The sequence below is a fragment of the Phytophthora cinnamomi genome (genome assembly GCF_018691715.1).
Source record: "Phytophthora cinnamomi strain GKB4 chromosome Unknown Contig2, whole genome shotgun sequence".
NCBI classification, from domain to species: domain Eukaryota; phylum Oomycota; class Peronosporomycetes; order Peronosporales; family Peronosporaceae; genus Phytophthora; species Phytophthora cinnamomi.
In genome coordinates this window covers 1,204,380-1,223,950 of record NW_027150935.1, presented here as the reverse complement: position 1 = coordinate 1,223,950, position 19,571 = coordinate 1,204,380, and the positions used below count along the sequence as shown (strand labels likewise).

At 49.9% G+C, this 19,571-nt stretch overlaps 1 protein-coding gene across 1 annotated transcript; it reads right to left on the bottom strand.

Annotated features, from left to right (window-relative positions):
* Positions 1 to 13,256: 13,256 nt before the first annotated feature.
* IUM83_12354 (Amino Acid/Auxin Permease (AAAP) Family) lies at positions 13,257 to 13,793 on the bottom strand (the record flags this gene model as incomplete). The annotated part of the gene is made up of 1 exon (XM_067936975.1): positions 13,257 to 13,793. The coding sequence occupies one exon, from the start codon at positions 13,791 to 13,793 to the stop codon at positions 13,257 to 13,259; it is 537 nt and encodes a 178-aa protein (XP_067800113.1).
* Positions 13,794 to 19,571: the final 5,778 nt, after the last annotated feature.

Below are 19,571 nucleotides of genomic sequence, written 5' to 3'. Positions count from 1 at the left end.
TGATACATGTACAACATGTTAGGTCGGATATCGATGCAAGTACACGCATTAATATACAGTATATGCAATTTATACATGATATTGTCTGTAGCAATAATCTACATGTACAGTTCACAGGTACTGTGCAACAGTCTGTCGCACTCTTCTGTTGTCAACAGAAGAGATGGTCCTTCAGTGAAAGCTTCACAGCCAGAGAGAAGGAGCTGCTGACTTCGCCCACATCCCATTGATAATGCCAAGTGTATCCGAAGAAGTTGGCTCGGCTTTCTGACACAGAAGGCGGGCGTGGAGTGCGGAGACTCGGTCTCACGCACCATGCCTGCCTCGTGCTTTGCACGGACGTCAATGACGTCAAGTTTTTCCTTTGGCAAAGGCCACTGCCTCGTCGCGCAGTAGTTCCTGGAACAAGGCCAATTTCATGACGCACGAGCGGGAATGCTCAGCAACCTCCAGTGTACGGAGTAGTATGCGATATCAATGTGCAGGGGCATGCACCGATTAAACAGAAGGCCCGCCGGACCCTTCTTCGCAATTTAGGGAAACGGTATGAGAAGGTGGACTTCCTGTCACACGCGGTCTCGGCGGAAGGTATCCATCCCGACTCCAAGAATGCATCGGCTGTGTCCGCGCTCCCATTCCCGTCCACGAAGAAGGGCGTGCAGCCATTGTTGGGAGCTCTAAACAACTACCGTCGGTGGGGGGAGGGAGGGGGGGCTCACGGCGGCGAAACAGAGTTTTGCGATGCTCCAGCAGAACGTTGCTGAAGCTCCGATTCTACGCCACTTCGACCGACAAAAGGACGCCCGAGTGATGCTGTTCGCCAACGAATGTCCCCCCAGCTCAACACTCGTTCAAGAGCACGAAGGGACGCTACACCTTGTCCGCTTCTGTGACGGGTGTAGAAGGAAGGCGAGATGGGCTACCATCCGGCCGAGAAGGAAGTATTGGCCTTAATGCTGTTACCGAAGGTGTGGTACACTCAACTGGTGGGGATAATAATCCGGGTGTACACTCGTTTTTTAGACTGGGTCCACAATTCGAAGTCTTTGTTCGGCAGAGTCACCTGGTAGTGGAGCGAGTGAAGGAAAAGCACTGCACGTTCGCCCAGCTCCTCCAAATTGGTCTCACTAATTCGTCGACCTGGATGAGCCGTTAGGCCGTGTCGAACCGCCGTCCAAAGGGTCGACGACACTTCGCGTAGCCCCGCACTTGCTCTACGCTCGATTACCGCCAACCTACCGAGGCTTCGTAGTATTGTTCGACGGCTCGGTCAAGACTGAAAAGCACGGTGGGTACGGGAGCTGTGCGTGGATATTGTGGCGACTGCCAGAATGGATTATAGTGGCCGCTGCGAGCGCTTACCTCGGGACCACGACTGTCAACCTTGCTGAGTACACTGGGATGAATAATGGGGTCGCGGTGGCCCTGACACACGGAGCCGAGGATTTGATCATCGTCGGGGACCCGAGGCTCGCGATCCAGCAGTCCCTAGGGGTGATCGCCTTCCGGAAGGAGTCGTTGATGACACGGCTCAGTCGCCACCAAGCCCTCACGGCTAAACTGCGATCGGTAAAATACCTGCACGTGGTGAGAGAGTTTAATGCTTGCAGCGAATTCCTTAGCGAGCGAAACGCTCCAGAAGAAAATGCAGCGACGGTATTATCGGTGGGCAGGTTAGAGGAGCTATCTGGACGGAACATAATCCAGGAAGCCATCTATGAAAACCCGTTGGGCGGCACGACAGAGAACTAACGCTCGGGCAGTATGGTGAATGCATCCATTCGCTTCGACGACCGGGACAACAAGCATTTTTTTCTCGATTTTGTGGACGAGGAGATTTAGCGAACATGAGGGACGGCAGTGACGAGGCAGCAGTCGAGGACCAAGAAGAGTTGCGTCCGATTTATGAACGAACACTCGGTCGCTAGACGAGACGATGCAGAACAGCAAGGCGGCCCTCGAGAAGCATAGAACAGGAAACCGGGACGGCACTGCGCCGGCACTACGGCGAGCCGAAACTTCGCTAGCACCACCAAACGCGGAAGACATAGAACCACTCGCGGTGCAGGAAGAACGTCGGTGGAGGATAGGCAAAGCCCAGGACAAAGAACAACAATCGTTTAACTTGAAGGTTGTGCTCAACGGGGAAGATGAGAAACTTGGATATCGAGCCGCCCGTAACAGGCGTGGGAAATGGCGGATCGATTTGCTCTAAGCGGGGACAGAATACTCTACTACCCTGGAACGAATCGTCGGTCGAGGAATGAACGAGACGCAGAGATGATGATACGACTAGTAGTGCCCTCAACGACAGTCGGTCGCTTTATCATGGCGCCGAGAAGTAAACTGACAACCAGAGATAGCGCTCAGAACGGATAAGGAGTACCAGGCAGCTGAAAAATCCCGGAGAGCGGAGAGGCACAACGAGTCACTCGGGACTCGAGAGACGGGGGCTGTGTTGGACCCGAGTTGAGATGAATCCACCGAGGACACGTCACTCCGCGCCGAAGGTGATGATGTCGCTGCAGACGCGGGACTGAGGGTTATTTTCCAGCCGGGAAGTAGGGTATGGCTCTACAGGGAAAGAGTCAAACCGGGGTTGACCAAGAAGCTGGCCCACTAGTCGAGATGATCGAACACCGTTGACGACAGGCACCAGCCGAGCCGAGCCGTCCGAGAGTTCCAAGTGAAGTGGGTCGGTTATGACGAGCCAACGTGGGAGCCAACCTCCAATTTGCCGTGCGACGACCTCTTCTATGACTACTTGCGTAGGAAATGGAGGGACCGACGGCTGCAAATGGTCCAGGTCGCTGACGAAGATTAGGCATCAACACGACCGGGGAATTGAGCTGCCTGCGAGAGCCGCCCAGCTCGCGGTGACAAACAAAGAAAGTTACTGGATGAGCTTGCATATTGTTTATGGAACAAACGATTCACAATAGAGACGGATACAGACTAAGTGGCAAGACAAACCGAGACGCCGGGGCGAGGGAAACAACACTATAGTGTGGCTGTTATGGGCTATGAACCCTCGGCCGGCCGGGACATCGTCACCAGAGGTAGCAAGGAAGCGAATGGGGGTGCGACCGAGGATTGAAGAGGGCGATTGACTAGCAACCAGCCCGGAGGACAACAATTATCGAAGCGCCAGTGGGAAGGGACGAAGTGTCGGTGGTTTGTAATAGACCGGGGGGACGGGGACGACGGCCAATCTGAGTGAAATGCTGCCGAGGCACACAACTGAAGTTCGGTGAAGGACGAACAAGAGCAGAGAAAGAAATAACGATGAGCAACGATAACCGAACGATTTGCGACTAGTACCGGATTGATGAAAGAGGTCTTACGCTGTCTAGATATCACTATGGACCTCGGGGAACTATGGAGTAGCGCGGCCGAATGGGAACTGAAATGAATGGCACTTACCGACGTTCATGCGGCAGAAGAAAGTCGCGGCACTGACCAGCATGCCTAAGCCCGTGACCACGGTGAGAAGAGCAACAAGTGATCGGCCGACTCCTTGGCTTCTTCGTCGAGACCTGGTTGAGAGAGAGCTTGGTCCGAAGAGAATTCAGCGACCCATGGGTCTGTCACGTGGAATGCTGGCAGAGACGGATCCAGCTCAAATCTCGGAGGCGATTTCCGCCCGTGTCATCCCACGGGGGTGGGGGTGAACAGAGGAGACTTGGTGTTGCAGGGAGCGAACGACATGTTGTATGTGTGCAGAGCAGGATCCCTGACCCAGCAGTTGCACCAAGGCTCCTGAGCGTCCAAACGAGCAAGCTCAGCAACCCCAACCCAGTCGAAGGTCTTCGGAACCCAGTCGAAGGTCTTCGGAGCCCACTCGAGCACCTCGTACGAGTATTGCAGATAAGTGGGCTCCAGCAAATGTAAGGGGGGTACTAGGGCAGATCACCGTCGTAATCCACAGCGTTGTACCAGAATTTTCGACCATTTGGTCCCATAAGTGATCCGCGCGTACATTGCGGACCCGGTCGAACTCCACCCAAGCCTCCCACAGTGCCTTCACGCGCGTATAGATCCGACCGAGTTTTGTAGCCATGTCGTCAAGATAACCCTTCACGACCGAGGCTTTGATCCAGTCCACAACGCAAATCCGATATCGGCTTTCTCGTTGGGAACGTACGAGTTACGTTGGAATTGACGTCACAGCCGAATCAAAAGAGGGTGACCGGAGATTGGCAGGATATTTTCCGGGCAGAAGCGTAGTTGGTAGTGGTGAACAGCCAAGGCTTTGCCGGCAGGAGCCGGCGGAGAACCTGAAACGGGTGATCCGAGTCGGTCAAGTCGCCGAAAGCCATAATTCCCTCCACCGAGCAGGGCGAGACCATGTTGTCGTCGTATTGGAGAGAGACGCTAGCATTCTGGATCAGACATCAGCACTCCTGAGCCCCCGGAGCCACCAATCCCAGCTCGAGAAATTTGAGGGCTAGCTTGGCCAGCCTACGAGAGCCAGTGGCTACGTCGGACGCATCTGCCACCGCAGGGGCAAAGGAAGTCGGGTCCGTCCCAGGAGAAGCCGACACCGTAGCTGTCACTTGAACGCGAGGTTGAGGCTGGGCAGACCAAGCACCCGAGCGACGGGACGGACGAAACCTCGACGGGCGCTGAAGATGCGAAATCCCGGTCGCCGTACTGGGGGGAGCCACAGGTGCACCAGAGGCCGGTGGAGTACTGACCGGCACGTTAGATGGACTCCCCGTCCCGAATGCCTTGCTGCAGCATCTCCTCGTGAGTGAGAAGTCCGCTGCCTGAGTACCGCTCATCAACGCACGTACCTCGGCCTCTACCCTTCGTCGCAGGGGTGACACTGAATCTAACAGCTATGTTGATGACGTTCAATGCATCCATCTTCAGACCGGCGCATCACATAACACTGTTGGCGCTCACTAACCTTGATGGATTCGACGTGGGGCAGGATGAATCGCACCGATGACAAGCTGCTGACAAGTTGCTGACAGCGTCCTTACGGACGTACACCAGTTCATCACAATTCCAAAGCTGAGCGGGGCAACTCCGCAAATTGAGCTCGCCAATAACCGCTTCCAGATTTCAATAATAATAACGTACCACATCCTCTGTAGAAGTCTCAGTGCGTTTCTCCTCCAAATCGTTGCCTTGCGAAGCGAGATTTTTTTCGCGTGCTTTTAGATCCACCTACCGACAAACGTGCCATTCGGAAAGCCTATCGGGACAAGTCGGGTTGAGAAGACAACTGCAGCTTGCCTAATGACAAATCGAAGCTCGGCGGAGCCAATAGAATAGCTACGAGATGCTCGGTGCTCTATGGCTTCGCGGATACCGTCTTCAGCTCCTTTTGGACAGATAGGTTAGCATCGGCCCGGTGCGGCACGTCGCCAGCCACATGAGCACGCAGGTTCTCGTAGGGTCGCCAGCCTTTTTCGCTGCTTGCCGTAATGAAACTCCAGCCTTCACCAGCTTCATATTCCGCTTGTATTGCTCAACTTTCGCCATCGTGATCGCAGCCATGCTAGATATGGAAATTCACTTGGCTCCCGTGATGTCAAAATGACGCGAATCGGGTTGTGCTACACCTTAATCTGAAAAAGGACGTTCGCGCAATCCAACCGTTTAAAGCAGCCTATCAAAGAGCTGTTCGGACGCGTCAGCGCTTCTGGAAGATCGCCTCTTAATACAGTGTTAGCTTGACCGGAAATATGAAGCGGCCGGAAATATGTCACGTACGGATACTGAGCACAACAAGGCGCTGTGACTCGCATCCTGCGAGAGCTGTGTGCAGCGTTAGAAACACGGAGACAAACCGCTATGTTGGTCCGATAAATAGGCCATCGATTTCGAGGTGAGGGGGACTGCAGTGGCGGCGCCACGCGTCTTCCTCTCCTCTTACACCCCTCGGCAGGTTGTGTAGTGCACACAAGTAGATAAGCTGAACTTTTCCTATTGGCTAAATTAATAATCTATCTAGACTCAATTAGAGTGCATCATACATCACATCATAACGATATCATAACAATCCCACTTAAAGTTAGGGCCAGCCGATCTCAGATCGCATCATGTGTTCAACACACGGATTTCCATCCCTTTTTATGACGGATGTTAACCGATCTTTTGTATGCGCAATATTAGTCTATTCACTTGAGTTCTTAGGTCACATGGCATTACAGCGTCCTCTTTTGCACTTTTATATACAGATTCCCTGGATTTATTAGGACGGCTGGGATCTGCATCGTAACTTACCGATTAGAAAAAAAATCCTAATACTTTTTTTACAGAGCCAGAAAAACATTTTTTTGGCTCATATGACCGTCCAGTATATCACAACATTTTGGCGTATCACAAGATGTCATTACAGCTATAACATACTTCAATTCTGATAATTATAATTCTGAAACCCTACTTTTGATATGACTTCCTGGATTTCTTATGATTTCTGCATCTTACTTAATTACTTCTGGATCTTTCATTGGCCTCCTTGGTAGCCTTTCAAGCTCTCCACTCTCCTCACTTTCAATTTTGATTTAAAGCTTCGGTTCAACTTTGCGTCTATGGCCGCAATTAAACTTTCGGGGGCTAGGACAAACACAACAATAAATCCATCAAGAGTCTTGGGAGCGGCGGTACAAAGAGACATACTCCACGGTTGGGGCCTGGCCCCTCTCTTCCTTGATGCGGAGAAATGTGTCCCTTGTTGTGCATGGACCAAAATTACTTGGTTCGTCCTAGTCTAGTATTTAACCAAAAGCTTAAGCTTTTGAGAGTCTTAAGAATACGATAACGTTGCGTCTTATTCTTTGGTCTTTTCGCATAAGTCTTTGTCCTTTACTCGTCCTTGGCTCAAACGTATCTTTGCTCTTCAACTTGAAGCCGGCTGGCTTGATTTTGACCACATGGTGGATCTTACAGACATACTAGCGAAAGATCGCAGACCCGATGGTTTCTCACTATCAAAGACCGCAGTTCACGAGTTACCCATGCTACGTTGCCACGGTAAGGGTAGGCTTAGGTACGTAACCCCCATGAAGTTCCTCAGCTTCTCAAATTGAGTTTGAGGCAGTGTCTTGGTGAGGGCATCTGCAACCATATAATTAGTATTGCAGTACGATACTACTATTCGCCCCTCGTCATGTACCTCTCTCGCATAAAGCCCTTTAATATCAATGTGTTTTGTGGAAGCATTGTTAGCAGGGTCCTTTATTATACTAATTGTTCCTTTATTATCACACCAACATTCTATCGGTTGTTTCTGCTTAAAGCCCAGTTCATCCAGTAGGTACCACAACCAGTCGCTCTCTTTTATTCCCTCACTTGCTGCTGTTAATTCAGCTTGTGCTGTGTCGAGACTGACTGTATCTTGCCTCGACCTTTTCGATGTTACACAGGCATCGGCCATAATACTCACATACCCAGTCACTGACTTTCGGTTCTCATTAGCATTCGCGAAGTTCGCGTCTGCGTATAGCTCATATAGTACTTCTTTACTCTTTCCGTCGAATATGAGGCCATACGTCGACTTTCCTTTCGGATACTTTAGCACTCTTTGGGCCGCCCTGTAATGGCTTTTATTATTGAATGACAGGAACTTGCTTAGTTCTCTGACAGCATTAGCTATATCAGGTCTTGTTCCACGAACAAAATACATTAATGACCCCACTAAACTTCTGTAATCGTATGGCTGAGCTGCTATTTGCTGCGGACTCATATTTTCTTCTTTCTTAAGGTCAACACTTTTGGCCCGAGGCGTCGACTCCGGAACACACTCAGTCATATTAAACTTGTGTAATAAGTCCATAATGTACTGATGTACTCATGTTGGGACAAGCTGAGAATCTTATTGACCCTGTTTCGCTTAATCTCCATTTTCAAGATGTGGTGGACCTCGCCTACGTCTTTCATAGTAAACCGAGAGGCTAACCTAGCCTTGACCTTTTCCATGAGTTTCATATTACACGCAGCGATAGTGACATCATCTACGTTCACGCAGATAAGTACGATATGAGGAACTCCATTTACCTCCCACTTTTGCCAGGACAGACAATACTCCTTTTTGCACTGGAAAACCCAAGTTGTATCAAAACCTTATTGAGGAGTGGATACCAGATATGTGGTGCCCGTTTGAGTCGGTATAGGCTTTTCGTTAGGTTACACACGATCGAATCACTACCGTGTCGAAATCCATGAGGTTATTGAATATAAATATCCTCAAACAGCCTTCCATTGAGGAACACCATTGACACATCCATTTGGTGGACATACAGGCCCCGAATAGTTGCTATCTCATTGAAGTCTACCCCATGAATTTGCGTATTACCTCTCACAACTAAGCGCACTTTAAATCGCTCAACCGTCCCGTCGGGGTTATACTTTGCATCAAAACCCCACTTACACCGTAGTAGTTTGCGCCCTTTCGGTAATTTTACAAGTTCCCAAGTACCATTCGCAATTATTGCTCGGTGTTCAATCTGAACTGCTGCCTCCCACTGTTTTGCGTGTGATCCTCACAGAGCCTCTTTGAGTGACCTCGTAATCGGTATGACTTTAATACTTCGTGTAACCACATTGGTGGCTACTACATAGTCTGTGAGCCGAGAATTTGGCTGGTGGTTGCGGCGGGTCCTCGGAATCGAGGAAATTACCTCATGATCTGCCTGATCTCCCACTGCTCATGTACTCATTAGAGCCGCACATGAGGATCTTGTAGTTCTTCTCTGTTTTTCCGGAGCGTGTGTCCCTGCTACTCGCACCCATTTACCTAACCCACATATCTCGTTGAGTGTGTTCTCACTGACTTCAATCTTTGCCGGTGGAAAGGAACTCGTGATCAAACTGGCCGTGGACGTGACATCAAACCTCACGTCGCGGGCAGTGAGGTACCGGTTTCCCTTGATATTCCAGCAGCCTATATCCTTGTAGCTATCCGACAGTCCCAGGGGTTTCACTCAATGGAGTGATTTCATCACAAAGTACCATTTGTATGCGGTGGCATCATCCACAACCGTCAAGTCATACTTAAACCCTGGTGCACCATACAGCCCTTCAGACTTCCAAAGAGTCCATGTGTAGAGTATGGAGCGGTTTGGTCGCCTTTTCTCCTATCATATTCCTGTATGACATTCGCCGATATTTAGCCAGTGCACATGTGTGGCAAAAGAAGGCTACCCTTGCCATGTCTTTCCGTGCCAGGCGTGGTTCCCCGTCAATTAACTACTTCGACAATATCCTCATTAGGCGGTCTTTCCAAACATGACCTAGTGCAAGTGCCACTCTTTCATAGTGTTATGGATAAATGTTGAATTCATACTTTTGGCAGATGATACTTTAGTATTATCACCCGCCCTCTTACTTGGTAAGTAGTAAACTTCATCAATTGCTACAGCAGCAAAGACGAATCGATTATTTTTATCCAAGAAATATAGGTATTTCCCATTCATGGCCTGATATGCCGATATCCCTGTGTAGCAAGGTAGTATGCACTTAGCAGATTACCACTGCCCTCCTTATCAAAGGCAACATTCTTTATTGAGATATCAACATAGTAACCCTGTCGTATGAGTATACTAAATCTCACCGTGCCTTGCAGTGTACTCAATGAGGTACCCAGTTCCAGTACTCAAAAGTGTGGGGTTGCCCTCGACCAAGAGTACTGAACCAGTATCGATGGGGTTTAATGCGAGTCCTGCTCCAGTATCAGCAACCCACAGATCGTTAGTAACATCTAATTCCATTAACATGGATAAGTACGCTCCAAAATGCTTCCTTACCTCAGCATCAATGTTCATCGGGTTGAACGCCTTGTCCTCGGCCTCCTCCCCCTCACTCACAGGGACATTCTCGCCGAATGCGAACTCATCTGCGACCTCAATTGCTTTTGCCAGTTGTTGGTCGTAGGCGTGGGCGTCCGCCGTCGCCATCTTCGAGCCCTTTCCGCTGGAAGTTTTCTTCTTCGGAGTGGATGTCTTGTTCACCGTCATCAAGCGTTTCTTCTTCGCACTCGGTGCAGCCCGGATGTTCGAGCGGAACAACGCTCCATCCGGTCGCTTCGGACCACGAGCTTTCGCCATAGTCGGACAGTCCTTCTTACGGTAACGTCCTCAAAGCAGTAGAAGCAGCTGCCAGGCTCAGCACTCGTCGCTTCAACTTGGTTGCGCTTCTTCCCCGTGAATCTCTTCGCCACATTGATCATGACTGGACGCTTCTTTTCCGTGATCATGCTGATTTCCTTCTTGGAACGATCACCAAAGACACGTCGCAAGCTTATTTCGACATTTTCGATGGAAAACCATTCCGCTGCCATGCGGATGGAGCTTCCCCAAAACTCACTGGGCAGCTGAGCCAGCACCTCCATGCACAGCCAGTGTTCCGTCACAATTTCCTTGCCGACGAATCCCGTCATCTTCTGGTTCATGTCGTTGCGGAGCTGCTTCAACTGGGCGAATACGGTCCCCAAGTCACTCCAGTTCGAGCCGATAATTTCGGCATAGCTCGATTACTCCTCCGGCGTCCCCAACCCACATGTTTTCTCCAGTAGCTTCCAGATGTCGCAAGACCTCATGCTTGATATAGTCCCGAGAGGAATATGTTCGTCACTGATTGGTTCAGCAGGTTCCGAATAACTGAATTAGCCCTAGTCCAATGCTGGCGGCGCCAATGCAACTCCTTCCCCTCATCCCTAGCGGTGGCTTCACCGATCGTATTGGCCGGTTCTTCCGGATGCCCATCCAGGAAGTCGACCATCAATTCAGAGGCTGGGATTTCGTCCTTTTCCAAACCCCGCGCTCGTAAATTTGGTCCTGCTCCTTGGTGTAGGCAAAGAACTTGTCTTCCCACATGGTGTACTCCCCTTCCTTATTGTCTCCCATGAACTTCTCCAACCCAAGAGTTGGAGCGCCTCCATTGCGACCAGAGCTCATCGTGCGTGGAGACGTATCTGAAATGTTGGTCTAGTTACTAGGCCGTCCGTTTCGGAGCGAGGAGGACTGCAGTGGCGGCGCCATGCGTCCTCCTCCTTCGGCAGGTTGTGTATGTAGTGCGCACAAGTAGATGAGCTGTACTTTTCCTATTGGCTAAATTAACAATCTATTTATACCCAATTAGATTGCATCATATCATCAAATCATAACGATATCATAACACGCCATCTTCGCTGTGTCCTCGACGAGAATGACTCGAGCAAAGATAATATAAACAGCCGGTATGCGGCAGAGTATGCGCAAGTACTCACGTCGCAATATTTCGATCGACCCTCCTCATACACGCTGAGGGAGGTGACGCTAATATTGGGGCCGTCATTGTGCCAGGGGACTGTTTTGGACTGTTTGCGCTGAGGCCTTGCGCTGTGACTCTAGAATCGCGTTGTAGCAACGCTTGCTGCACACAACCCGATCCAATGAGACCTTATGAATGCTCTGCTCGTAACTGCTGACATCGCAGGTGACAAGGGCCGAGTCTTCAGCGGTGGCCCTCTCCACGCGGTGACATGTCTTCAGCTTGCACGTGGCCATTGCGGCCCTGTTGAACCTTTGGGCTGCAAAAAAAAAAGTGAGGCTGCCTCTTGATCGAAACGACTTTTCGTTCCATTAGCGGATTTTATCTGGCCAATCACGCCCCGAAAAAAATCCGACTTGCTGAATTGAAAAAACTGTGCTGATGCTGCGGACATTAACAACCCCTAATAGTGTTTTGGCAGCACACGTTTTCATGTAGCAAAAAATTCGCGTCAAAAATCACGATTACTTGATTCTAAGTACGGGCATCTACAGTACTGCATCTGCCCAGTACATTTGAATCAACAACTTCAATTTCATTCCACACCCTCGCATACACTTTCGCTGAATGCACCCCTTCCAGCTCCACCATCGTCGTGAGCAACAGTAGCAATGTGCAACCATAGCGAAGTTGTATTACTACCTCCGTTCGGAAATAGATGACCATTTGTTTTTTTTTTGCGCAGCGCTCCGCCTCGTTCATTTTCCTGATTATAAAATTGTGGGAGTGCTGGAGATCTAGAGTTGACTCCAAGCGAGGCACAGTCCAGAGAGGCGCAGGCGTTTAAAATGTGGGAGGGCTGGAGATCTAGAGTTGGCACTAAGCAAGACACAGTCCAGAGAGGCGCAGGCGTTCTTGTTCCGCCGCACAAAAATGGATCTAAGATCTCACTTCATCCTTGAGGGGCACTTCAGGTGCTACGAGGATCCCACTTGCTGAGAGATGTTGCATCGCATGGCAATGACGTTGGAAGTCTGTCCGTTCGCATCAGTTTGTACTTAGCAAATGTTCGAGCCGGTAATCATTTCCACCATTAGAGTTCATAATACGCTCCATGGGCGCTGCAGCAGGAAGCGCGAGCCCTCCGTCCAAGCGTCGCTCTCAGCCTTCGCCTCACGCTCATCGTCAGCAACCGAGCCCTCCATCGTCGTCAGATCCCGCATCGCTTCCAGCACACGACGCGCGCCAAGTCAAGCGCGGGGCACGTAGCGCATGTACATGCGAGACACGGGGGGATTCGATCCGGGCACGAAAGGTCGAATCCAGCGTTCCAGGCCTCGGCGCAGCAGCGTCAGCGCGTGGCGTCGGCGAGGTTGGGGGTGGAGAGTCGTCCAGGCGGTTGGCAGGGGCAGCGGGGCGGCGGTCCATCTTGCACTCTTTCTTGACTTGACCACAGCTGCTACTCGATCTCCCATCGAGTTGATTCCACGCTTCCAATGCGCTCGACAACTTGGCGGCTCACGTGGAAGTACATTGCAACCCGGACGATCTCCCCACGTGTAAGCACGCCTCCTTCGCTGCGAAGCAGTAGGGTTTCCTAGACGGCCTGGCGTTCACTATCCGTAATCTCCCCCATCCGCCAACTTTCGAAATGAATCCAGAAGCCAGTGTGCGGGGGCCAGCAGTGTGTGGTGGCCAGTGAGCGGGAAAGCGCGGGAGATTCAGAATTCAAACTCGATTGGTTTAGAAGGGGAATTATGTTGGAGAGGCTGAAATATGATTGGAAATGGTCATCTATTTCCGAACGGAGGTAGTATGAAATTCTATGGAAAAAATTGCGGACACGTCAGGTAGTTTGTCTGAGGCTAACCACACAGATCTTATCCATCAAGGAAAAAAAGTCAAGCAGAAAAAAATGATCTCCTAGCCAGAGCGCAGCAACCTTGTTTATTTCGAAATGAATGATCTTCCACCCTCTAACCGAGTCCAGCATCCATCACGTCCTTCATTCGCTTGCATCAAGCAAACTCGATTCTAGCAATCGAGTCCTGAGACTAATTATTGACAGGCAAGGGGGTAATCGTGGTCCAAAGAGCGCCAACAGAGTCGAGCTCCCTGCCAGCGTAGCCAACGAAGCCGCCAAGCTGGTAGCCAGGCTTAGCAACATCCTTTGCCTTAAGGTGAGTGTCCGAAGGAGGCACCGGGGTTCCTCCAAAGATTGAGTTGCCCATGCTGGTGGTGAGGTTGACGAAGAAGATACGCGTGTGGCTGTGCTGCTCGTCCCAGTGAACCTCCATGCTGGTCACGTGCTCGCCGGTAGCTAGAGTGCGGGTGTTCATGTCGCCATGACGACCGCCGTGATACAAACGTTCACTGAGACCCTCGATCTCAAGACCAATGCCATCCACGCGGTCACCACTGCAAACTGTGACGGACTTGACGACTTGAGCCGGCTTCACAAGCTTCGCGTCAGAGTACTCGTTGCCGTGGGGGCCGCCGTGGGTTTCAGTCAGGTAAACACCTTCTGGGAGCTCGGCAGCGCCAGTTGCGACCAGGGCCGCCATCGTGAGAGCCTGCAGGATAAACTTCATCTTCGTAGCTTGTTTGAGCTTGTCTTGGGTAGGAAGAAAAATCGATAATGGACGGAAGCTTGCGGGGTCAGCGGTGCTTTTCTGGTGGAAAAATGGTTCGACATGGCGATCCCCGAATCGCCATGTCAGCGAGCAAACCGATCGTCAGCTGGTATCAAGGACCGGATAGGATTACGGAATCTTACTCGGTAAAGCTACTGTTGGTGCTGCTTATGTTCAGCTGGGATGTAAACGGGGATAGGCATGTTGCCTTTCATTTCTGCAAACCATTTGTACGACATATTTTGTGAATATACAGCGAGCATACAGTACGAAGACCCCACCAGAGTTGCCGGGCTTGACTAGCTAGTGGACTTTGCGTTGGAGCATTCGTGTCTCATCACTTACTTTGCACTATCATATTTATACTAGTACTTTTATATAACAACACCATGTGATAAACTGGGGCGAGGATCTGTGATAGAATTGTGCCTCCCAGAATAGATCGACCGCCCATGGACTCGATACTCAAAATGCAGTATTTCTGTTTAAAGAGGGAACAGGAAACATCTGCTGGACGCAGTGAATGTTTAGAGTCGTTTTGAAGCAGTTTATGCAGTTTGGGCAGTTTATGTAAAATGTTTGTCAGTTGTAGAAAACGTTAACAGGCCTAAGGGATACTGTACAGTTTTTGATTGGATTATGGGACGGTTACATAATCATCCAACCGCTAAGAATGGTACAGTGTAGTACGACGTAAGGATAAAATAATTCGAGCGGTAGCAAGAAGTGGAAGCACATCATAATACACCTGGTTTCGCTTGTATCTGCTGCTGATGCATTTTCTCTTGGGGAATAAAAAAAAAGTGTGCTCGATAGTGTCTCCCCCTTCTCTGCATGTCAATTCCGTGGTCTGGGATTTATTCTGGGACAGATTGCTATACAGTGGGTCCCCCGTCCAATAAGGCCCGCCCTATTATTGCGTAAACGGGGGGACCCACCGTAGTACTACTGACATGATCTCAGTCACTGTCTCAGTGACCATGAGCTTGCCTGTAAAAAGTACAGTAACGTACATATGCTGAACTGTCGTATTGTTGAACATCTGTACATGTTGGGTGGACCGCCATTTTTTTGTGGGAAATGGCTGTATATAAAGATGTTTGCTCCTCCTCCTCCAATGTGGAATGTGGTTGGGTCAGTGGGAGTGGAGGATGATAGTTACTCGGGATATGGTAGACTACGTACTTCTACTCTTGGCGCTCGGTAAAGCTTTCACTTCATGCTATTTGAGATGCTTTTTCTACTTAAAGTCAACCGCTCGTATTTTGTGAAGTACACCCATAAGTTAAGGTTAGGTCCCCGGATTCCAAATTCAAGAATGACTCGGTGAATATGGTGTCTGCCAAATAAACTATGCACGTCATGACAAGGCCGGAAAAGTCCAATACCGGGTCTCTTACAATTGAGATTTTATTTCAGTATCTTGATAAAACGAGCATTTGAGTGTATTTCTGTTGTCGGTTCGTGGCGTGTCTCGAGCAGCAGATCGCGCTCAAGAGCACACGTACATAACGTATTATAGGAGAACGCGTGAAGGACACATAACAGTGTTGTACCTCTATACAGGTGTCGCCGCCGAATCTGCAAAGGTGGGACCAAAAAAAACTGCGAGGTTACAATATCTGCACAGGTTGCGCATAGACGATAATGTACTGCTTTTATAGACGCTAATGTACTGTTTTCAATGAAGAATGTTACGGATCACCATAGCTGAGTTTGCGCTAGATACGATGCCAGAATACATCCAGCAGTTCCTGATAGTGGCCGGAGTTACAGCATTCCAAGCCTGTGACGCCCAACTGAACGCTGTGTATATTGAGATCTTCTCCTGCGGCAACCCTACTATATACGATCAATGCTATCCTCGACCTTAATGCGCGTGAAGTGACTCTTGATGCACGCAATGATGCCCTGATCTAAGATATACTAGTAATGTTCATTGTGGGCCTTTCATTTTCTACCGTGATCTAGCAACTCGATGTTTCCCGCAGAGAGACATTTTCCCGCAATGATCTTACTAATTCAGTACGTCTCACCAGACAGCTGTGGCAAATCTTCTGCACTGGCAGACTCCCGCACACTCTGTGTTCGCGGTAGATAGCCGATGGCAGTTGCAGATTCAGCGGGGACACCTGTAATACAATAGATCTGCGGCAGCACATCAAGTGTGGGTTTCTTCTGTGCCAGCACCCGACAGGCCATCCAGACAGGCGATACGCATCACCCTTCACCCCCGTCTTTGGCATTGCCTCTGTTTGTATTGTGCTGGATGTTTGTTGTGTTGGTCAGACCCGTTCGTGATTTTAACGTTTTCTCGTCTTGGCCTTGCCTCCTGTCGTTCTCTCTGTTTACTGCTGGACGTTCGTTGTGTAGGTCAGATCCGTTCGTGTGATTTTAACGTTTTCCATTATGGTTTACGGGCTCCGTATCTGTACTCCACAAACATTTCTGCACACGTATACTCACTCAAACGAACCGTATCGGTGTACGGATTCCGATACCGCATCAACCAAGTACATGTACCGGTAGCAACAACATCAATGGTCTACGGTACCTATCCAGCCTGCACCACAGCTTAACTTGCTCTGAAGTGCGCCCTCCGCCCTCCCAGCACATACACAAAGTATTGATTGACCCTTGTGCCTCAATTAAAATTCATATGTAGCAAAAAATTGTGTGACAATCTTGTGATCGCACTTAATCGAGTGGTGTGCGGCTGAAGGCCTTAGTCAGGCGCAGACAGCCAAATACGGCGTCATATGCCAGAGAAATGTGGAGACGTATAGGTATATCGTCGTTGCTTACATAATTGAAGTAGTTGAAGCTGCCGAAATCATCTACCCCAGCAACTAGAACGTAACGAGCATGATAGATGTCATGGTCGTCCCACTAGCGGACACCACGACGGACTTCCCCTAGCTACTTAAAATATAGCTTCCCAACGCACGTTTTTTATCATAACCGCTAGCTTACGATGTTCCAGCATGTAGTTTTGGGAAGAGGACACGAACTCACACACAGACACCTTGTTAAGTTAAAGGGAAAATTTGGACTGAGGCACCACGCACCGACTGCCTTTCTACCAGAGCTCGATCGACGAGCACCCGTTCTTCCTCACGGCGCCGCTGCTGGACGACGAGAATGCTGGCAACGATCTAATAGCGATCTCATCGACTGAGAGTAAAGATGAACTCACAATATATTGCACATTTTGTTTGGAATGGCTCTGTTTGTATATAATGGGCCGGCAAAGTTCGGGTACCCGAACGGTGGGTGCGGGTACCCGAAGTGAACAAGTGGAGCGATCGGACGGGTGCGGGTAACCCGAAAATCGCCATTTGCGAGCCCTGCTTTCTACCATCACGCTTGATGAGCCTCGATGGTGTCATATGTATTGGTGACGCCGTGCTGTCACGGTCGTCTCACTACCGAGCTTCGCCCAGAACACTTCTGGATTTAACTTGTAGACCACTTCGCATGCAGCTGAGGAAGATTCGTGCTTTAGTGCTGCTCTCATATCTCACCACACTTAGTTTTTACTTGTTCACTACGAGAACATTTGAGACCGCGGCAAACAAGAAGATGCTTAGCCACCATTTGGAGTGATCGAGATAATCGCGTACAGGATTTCGGGGGTCCGGGAATGGAGATATTTTTTTTCGACCGATGTAACTCCAAGAGTTCTAAACATTTTATAACGATCAATAGCTTAAGAGAAGATCAAGACAAAGCGCTTCCGATTCATTCGGTTAAATCGTGGTTCGTACTAGGTTTGTAAGCATTATTTTGTTTGACGCGGGCAAATTTGGCCGGGACACACAAATCAAAATTGGTTTCATAAAAATTATGACAAATTTTTTTTATGAAACCAGTTTTGATTTGTGTGTCCCGGCCAAATTTGTCGAAATCGGTAACCAATCGACCACAGAAATGTCGAATAGATACACTTTTGTCAAGTACCTGGAATATCTACTGCCATGCGTACTTGCACTAAGTATGTACTTCGTTGTACTAAGTATGGGTTTGCTATTGCAACTTTAATGATGAGTTGACTCGCTCGAGCTATTCATTACATAATTTTATTCTACATCCAAAAACAGCTATGGTTGCACTTTTAATTCCTGCGTTGCGGGTTTTGATCACGTTTAATGGTTAAGTTTGGCATATTGCCAATCCGCTTTACATTGATTGACTCGTAAAATACGCAAATTGCTGAACCAAAATTAACGCTTACACGGGTTTCCTTCCAGGTTTTGAAGCGCAAGATAAGGTTTGGAGTTGTATAGAGTTAAGGGTTGGAATTACTTGTAACGGAGATTGCAGTCCGTTGCTGGAGGATCCAGCGAAGAGCGCCCGTCGTCGATCACATGGGTGCGTCCGTTGCTGCGTGAGTTTCATTAGACCGCTGTACAGCAGAGAGTAGAGCAGAGCGCGGAGTCGTAGTTGCCTGTTTTATTCAATTCAGTCTTCATTTCGCCTCCTAGCACGCAGCTATACAAGATGCAAGGCCAAGCAACCACTAAGGGCAAGCCAATTTCGAAATTAGAGCCGAAGGCTTTGCAGCAACATTCGAGGTAACACCACACCTATTCGCTGAAGTACAGCTAAATTCGTCCGTCCGCTCACGAGCTCAAGGAAGACCGCTCGGCAGACCGAAGTCGAATCACTCAACTTACGACCGTACCAGGCGCCGCGAATGGACTCCACTGATGCTTCCCAAGTGCCTGGGGCCGAAGGCTGCGCTGCGTACGAGATTATGCCTGAAGAACGGCAGCACCCCCGAGGTGCCGCCGCCTCCTGCAGGTGCAAACGTGGGCCCCGCGGCACCAACTACGCAGGTGCCTACAGCTGGACCAGCACCACCAGATTTCTCCGGGCCTGCCCCACCATCCCCGCCGGCGCGCCCCGGGTCAGCCCCACCAGCAACATCGTCAGGACAAGGGCACTATATCCCGCCCCCAGCAGCGCTGCCTGGAACCGATTCGGCTCAGCTGCTGGCTAATCTAGTAAACATGTTCTCGCTACAGCAGCAGGCCATGGCCACTAGCTAGCAGCAAATGCATTCGTGCATGGTGCAGCAGGCTAGGTTCCAGCAGGAGATGTATGAGATGCAAGCACGGCCCAATCGTCAGAAGCAGAAAGCTAACCTGCCGAAGTTTCACGGGCGCGCCGAGGACGATTTGGGGCTGTGGTTATTCCACATAGAAGAGTACTTCGCGGCGTACACCATCGAGATGAGTAGCAATGACTCACGCTTCGTGGATACGTCGTATCATTTTTGGGCGTAGACGTCATGGCTTGGTATCGTGAATTCAAGCACGCGATGGGTAATAATCCGCGCACGTGGCCTCTGTTTAAGCCACAGATCCGATCACGGTATCGTGATAATAATTTCGAGTTCAAGATGTTGACAGAGATGTATGATCTGCGCGTCACGACCACGCAACAGGACTACAGCACCAAGTTTATCCAGTTGCTGTCCATGTCGGACATCGACATGTCCGATATTGTGAAGCGCTGGTTCTACCAGCGGAACTTTCGCGCGGACACGAACTCATACGTCTCGCAAAATTGCCCACGCACGCTAAAGGACTCTATCAATCACACTCAACGCTTTGAGGACTCTCGGGAGGCCCCGAAGGCTAAATCAGTACCAACAACAAATGCCCCAAAGCAGAATCAAGGGGAAACCAAGGGCAATGACACAGGAAGCTCAAATTCGCAACCCCCGTCCAA